This window comes from Limulus polyphemus, unplaced genomic scaffold, assembly GCF_000517525.1.
Source record: "Limulus polyphemus unplaced genomic scaffold, Limulus_polyphemus-2.1.2 Scaffold4573, whole genome shotgun sequence".
In the NCBI taxonomy this organism is placed as follows: domain Eukaryota; kingdom Metazoa; phylum Arthropoda; class Merostomata; order Xiphosura; family Limulidae; genus Limulus; species Limulus polyphemus.
The window spans coordinates 6,184-12,465 of NW_013670183.1; the positions used below are offsets into that span (position 1 = coordinate 6,184).

Genomic DNA, 6,282 nt, shown 5'->3' on the forward strand with positions numbered 1-6,282 from the left:
ACTGACGACGTTGCCTGTCATTTACTGAGTTTATTTCTACCAATACCACTGACGACTTTGCCTGTCATTTACTAAGTTTGTTTGTACCAATACCACTGACGATGTTGCCTGTCATTTACTATGTTTGTTTCTACCAATACCGCTGTTACAGTTTCTTGGAATTCTATTTACATGTGAACCCTTTATGTTTTACTTATATTTCAAAATGGTATGTAATACTTTTCACCATCCTGTACTTTAGCTGTTATTTCTTCTGTTGTTTCTCCTTCTCTTACCTTTATTTCTATTTCTTTTGGTGTTACTTCATTGTTTATTTATTGTCTCCCACATTTGGTATAACTGTGATTGGCAAGATGTGATGCTGTAGCATCTTATTGTCTTGAACTATGTAACTGTAGATATTGTCTGAACCTTCACTGAGATCAACTAATATGTAGCAGGAGTAAACTTCATTATAATAAATGTGATATTTGTTGTTGAAGGGAATGTTGCAGTGTCTGTATGATGATATTAAAATAACACTAAAACAATACAAACATACATAAGAAAGAATCACCATCATGATTCATTAGTAAACAGTTTTAATTCTTCAAAAGCATTATTCCCATACGATGTTACCTCCACTCAAAAGAGCTTTACTTGATTAGTGCTGCCATCTATTGGCGCAAAATTTCAACATCCGCCACTAGCCTTGCACCTTCTGCATTTCCACATGTAAATCATTATGCAGCAGCTCTCCAACAACACGAGCATAACACAACCTTACATTTGCACTCGTTAATCATACTGTACAGACGTGCTTGTTTTTGCTCCCAAATTTGTCGATGTTTTCATTTATACTACAGACTTAGTTTTTCTTTACTATGTTTTTATTATTTCATTATTTACAGTAACTTTTTTTGCTAGTGTATTGTGTATCCTACTGTGTGGCGAGTGGTACTTGACCAGGTATAGTTGTTCTTAAATCTACACTGTCAATCCTGTGACCATGCCCAATGTCAATTATGTTGTAGCTCTTCCTACCGCAGACCTCACATTCAATTCTAGATGCTGCTGGGTGTTGGTTGATCGACTCCATTGAGATGGTAACTCTACTTTTCAAAATAGGGTATCTCGGTCACCCATTGCACTATCTCCGGTGATACGGTCCTCCAGACTCTTTAACTCGCTTATTCCCTCCTTTCTTCTAGTGGAGTATAGAAGTCTTTGTCACTTAACAGTTCGTAGCCACTAGGGTGGTGGACCATGGAGGCCTGTCCTCCAGATGTACATTCCTGGTGAGTCAGGCGTTGGTTGTATCAGTACACTGTATTTATATATATATCTGACAGATTGCTTTCTCCCACCATGGTATTCCTCCTTCCTACTGTCCTCCAGATGTACATTCCTGGTGGGTCTGGTGTTGGTTGGAGATGGCCCAGTCACGATTAGAATCATGTGTCGATGGTGTGATGCTTTTCATACCGCGGACCTGATGCACAATTCCAGAAACGGCCATGTTTTGGTTGAAGCACTCCACCATGTCATGACTATGTATATTTCAGCTTGCCCCTCAGCCTGAGACATTCCTCCTACCTACCATTTTCCAGATGTGGTTCCTGTCGGGGTCAGATGTTTGTTTAAGATGGTGAAGCTAAATAAGTCCTCACATGGGTTCTGGCTGGTGTCCCTCCTCTTACCATGGACTGGATGAAAAATGTCCAATACCACTAAGTTTTGGACTGGAGATGTCATCCCATTGGGGCTTTACACCTTTCTACCATCTGCTGGATGTCGGTTCGTGGTGGATCGGGTGTATGTTGGATTGGAAATGCGTGCAAGTCTTCTCTACCAACTCTCATTTCAAGGTGGGTGATCCTCTACCTACCATGGATCTGATGTACCATTCCAGATACCATCTGGTGTTGGATGAGGAGGTCAAACTACCACTATGGTCTGTCACGCTATAGCCACTCGACACCCAGGGGTCTCATTGATTGGTAATATGTATTATGGCATTCCTTCATGTTTTCCACCTTTTATTTTCGTGACACAGCCATAAAAGAGTATAACTGGATCAGATGTGGTGTGGTTTCCTGCTGAGGTGTGATGTTTTCTACTTAGGTTCCACACCTCTTGGTCTCTCTCTCTCTCTCTCTGTGCACTTCCTAAAGGGAGGGTCATTTTTTCACTGACCCTTCACCAGTGCTATTTTATGAGCAGAGGTAAGATATCGTATCGGAAGTTAACCTTTTCCTAAACTGAAAATGTATTTCCGGTAGATTCTTACTTCCAATAATATTTCCCACACAGCATTCCTACTTCCAGTGATATGTGGTGTAGGTATTCTGACCAATCTCGAAGTGATTTAATGAGTGCAAACGTGGAGGGGGCACTGGTTATGATAGGGGTTGTGTTGTGCTCCTATTGGTGGAGAGCTGTTGCATAATCGTTTATATATGCATTTACAGAAGCAGGAGGTGCTAGGCTAGTAGAGATCATTGAAAATGTGCACCAACAGAGGGCAGCATTTAATCAAGAAAAGCTATTTTGTGAGAGGGGGATAAGTCCCTATTGGAAAAATATTTTTAGTTTAGGAAAATGTTAACCTTTATTCATGTAAAAAATTACAAATCTAGGTTCTTTTTGTTGTATGCCTTATACAAAGTTTAAGAGAATAATACATTACTTACATTTCTGTTCTTTCCCATTACAATTCAACACCTCCATCTATAAAACAAATATCTCATTTGTTTTCAATTGTTAAAACAGATCCTCCAGAAATCAGATTAGAGGGAAACCCTAAAGAAGAAATTGAGGAAGGCAGGTCACTCACTCTCAAGTGTGTAGCAGATGCAAACCCAAAGGCGAGCATTATCTGGAAAGTATCGGGTCAGGCTAGTGTCTATAGTATCAAGGAAGAACTGACATTTTCATCTGTTAGAAGAAATGATTCAGGAATTTACAGTTGCAGAGGGAGAAATGATATTGGAAAGAGCAAAGAATTAGAAATTTCACTTGATGTAAAATGTAGGTTAAATTTTAGTATTGATTTTTGTTATGCAGTCATTGTTATCCCTATTTTTAGGAATGTCATGTTGCTGCTTTTTAACACAGTAATAAATTAATAGATTGATTTTGTAAAAGGATCTTGTAAAAAAATCTTTTAAACTTTGTAGATTTTGAATATGATTATTAGTTTTTACACAAATGAAGTTTTTTTTGGCTTTGTTAGCTTAGTAAGTCTCTACATTTGGCTAAATCTCGTAAGATATTGGGTGTACAACTGATCAATTAATGCATTCTAATCATTATTGGTCTTAGTTTATTTATAATATCATATACTTCAAGTCAGGTTATTAAACAAAATTAGCTTTATTAATATATAAGTTACTCTTTAGATCTGACTTGCTTACTTTTGACCAGATATTATGGATAATATTTCCTCATTCATTTAATTATATCCTACAACTAGTTTCATACAAGCAGAAGAGTCGTTCTTAGATAACAAACTCAAATAGTTGCATTGGTTATGTATTTCAATGTTTTCTGCGTAAACCTATCTTCGGGATGCAGCACTGTACAATTATTTAATTTCATTTAGAACAAATTTCACAAATAGGAGATTCGAACTTTTTTTCATGTGATGGCTTACTGTATATTTATATCTATAAGTTTGATGTTAAATAGAAATTTAAGTGACACTGAGAGCATAACAAGAACCTTTTGTACTTTTGACAGGTTTTTCATTAAACAAATTAGTTATTTATTAGTTCTCAAAGAGGTTTGAACTAATGAATTAGTGAAACTTTTAAAGTAGTTATGTTGATAACAAACTTTGTACATAAAACATATCAGAACCAATATGTAACAAAGTAGGATTGTGGACACTAAGTTTGGTCCACTTGAAAGTAAGTACCAATATGTAACAATGTAGGATTGTGGACACTAAGTTTGGTCCACTTGAAAGTAAGTACCAATATGTAACAAAGTAGGATTGTGGACACTAAGTTTGGTCCACTTGAAAGTAACTAACTTTCAAGTGGACCAAACTTAGTGTCCACAATCCTACTTTGTTACATATTGGTACTTACTTTCAAGTGGACCAAACTTAGTGTCCACAATCCTACTTTGTTACATATTGGTACTTACTTTCAAGTGGACCAAAACTTAGTGTCCACAATCCTACTTTATTACATATTGGTACTTACTTTCAAGTGGACCAAAACTTAGTGTCCACAATCCTACTTTGTTACATATTGGTTCTAACTTTCAAGTGGACCAAACTTAGTGTCCACAATCCTACTTTGTTACATATTGGTACTTACTTTCAAGTGGACCAAACTTAGTGTCCACAATCCTACTTTGTTACATATTGGTACTTACTTTCAAGTGGACCAAAACTTAGTGTCCACAATCCTACGTTGTTACATATTGGTACTTACTTTCAAGTGAACCAAACTTAGTGTCCACAATCCTACTTTGTTATATATTGGTACTTACTTTCAAGTGGACCAAAACTTAGTGTCCACAATCCTACATTGTTACATATTGGTACTTACTTTCAAGTGGACCAAACTTAGTGTCCACAATCCTACTTTGTTACATATTGGTACTTACTTTCAAGTGAACCAAACTTAGTGTCCACAATCCTACTTTGTTACATATTGGTACTTACTTTCAAGTGGACCAAACTTAGTGTCCACAATCCTACTTTGTTACATATTGGTACTTACTTTCAAGTGGACCAAAACTTAGTGTCCACAATCCTACTTTATTACATATTGGTACTTACTTTCAAGTGGACAAAACCTAGTGTCCACAATCCTACATTGTTACATATTGGTACTTACTTTCAAGTGGACCAAAACTTAGTGTCCACAATCCTACGTTGTTACATATTGGTACTTACTTTCAAGTGAACCAAACTTAGTGTCCACAATCCTACTTTGTTATATATTTTTGCTTATCAAACTAGCTTCTAGAAGGGACTTGTATTAAGTTTATTAGTTGACTGATGTGAGTCAATAAAAATAATTGGTTTACTACACTGAACACTTTACCTAATACTGTGCATATAACCTTACTTTTTACACATTTTAAACAACATCAGGAAAGAATACAAAGTATAGTGCAGGCTGAAATCAGTCGTGTTCAGACTCGGATTTCATTCACAACACGTTTAGCTATTGTAACAGGTGCTTTTAAACCAAGCCTTTTGATGTAAGAACATTCATACACTATAGATCAACATGCGTAATGTAAAATTATATAGTTTCAGAAAGGAGTAAAGGTATTTTTAATATTGCATGTATACAATTCTGTTTTAAGATTTTTCAAAAATAAAGATGTATTTTAAAATACAAATGAAAATCTTTTTTAAAAAGAAATTTATGTTTGGTTTGATTTGTTTTGAACTTCACACACAGCTACACGAGGGCTATCTGTGCTATCCATCCTTAATTTAGCAGTGATAGGCTAGAGAGAGGGCAGCTAGTTAACACCACCTACCACCAACTCTTGGTCTACTCTTTTATCAATGAATAGTGGGATTGACTATCACATTATAATGCTCCCATGGCTGAAAGAGTGAGCATGTTCAGTGACAAGGATTTGAACCCACAACCTGCAGATTGCGAGTCAAGTGCCCTAACTACCAGGCCATGCCGGGCCTGAATATTTGAGACCTAGTGTGTTGTCATCAGCAACTTGTGTCTGTCTGTCCAATTTTTTTTTTTGTAAGGGTCATTCCTGCAAGTATTAAAAATATGAAAGTTTAAGTTCTAATTATTCTAGCTTTCTACATATATATATATATATATATATATTCAAAATTGATCACCAGAACCTAAAATTAAATGATTTAATACAAACCAGTTTTTAATCCTGTAAGAAACTTAAAAGGCAAACAGGAATGTGTGGTGATAGTGTTTATAATAAATGTACAGAAATCGATTTGTAACAAGCCGTACTTATTATTATTATTGATTTAGATAAACCAGAGATTAGAAAAGTAGAACCTTATCCACAAGTGTCACTTGCACTTTACAGTTCTGCTAAGTTGGTGTGTCTCGCTGCTGGAAATCCCCAACCAGAGTAAGTATGCTAGGAGTTGTTCTATACAATAGTTAGAACAGATCTAGAATAAACTTGAGTTGTTTAAAGTATTAGTACTCTTTAAAAATTTACAAGAATTATGAAATGACTGAGAAGAAAAAGATGCTAGTACTTAAAAGATAAACCTGAAGAATGTTCTGTGATTAATGTAACAGCCCATCACATATGTCTTCTTCACTTTATTAA

General features: G+C 35.7%; 1 protein-coding gene across 1 annotated transcript in view; it reads left to right on the forward strand.

Moving 5' to 3' along the window:
* Positions 1–6,282, forward strand: part of LOC106471364 (kin of IRRE-like protein 1) — a 19,515-nt gene that overhangs the window by 3,384 nt on the left and 9,849 nt on the right. The window contains exons 3-4 of the mRNA XM_013931963.2: positions 2,752–3,009; positions 5,973–6,075. Of these exons, the coding sequence (XP_013787417.2) occupies positions 2,752–3,009; positions 5,973–6,075 (361 nt within the window). The remainder of the gene's footprint in view (positions 1–2,751; positions 3,010–5,972; positions 6,076–6,282) is intronic.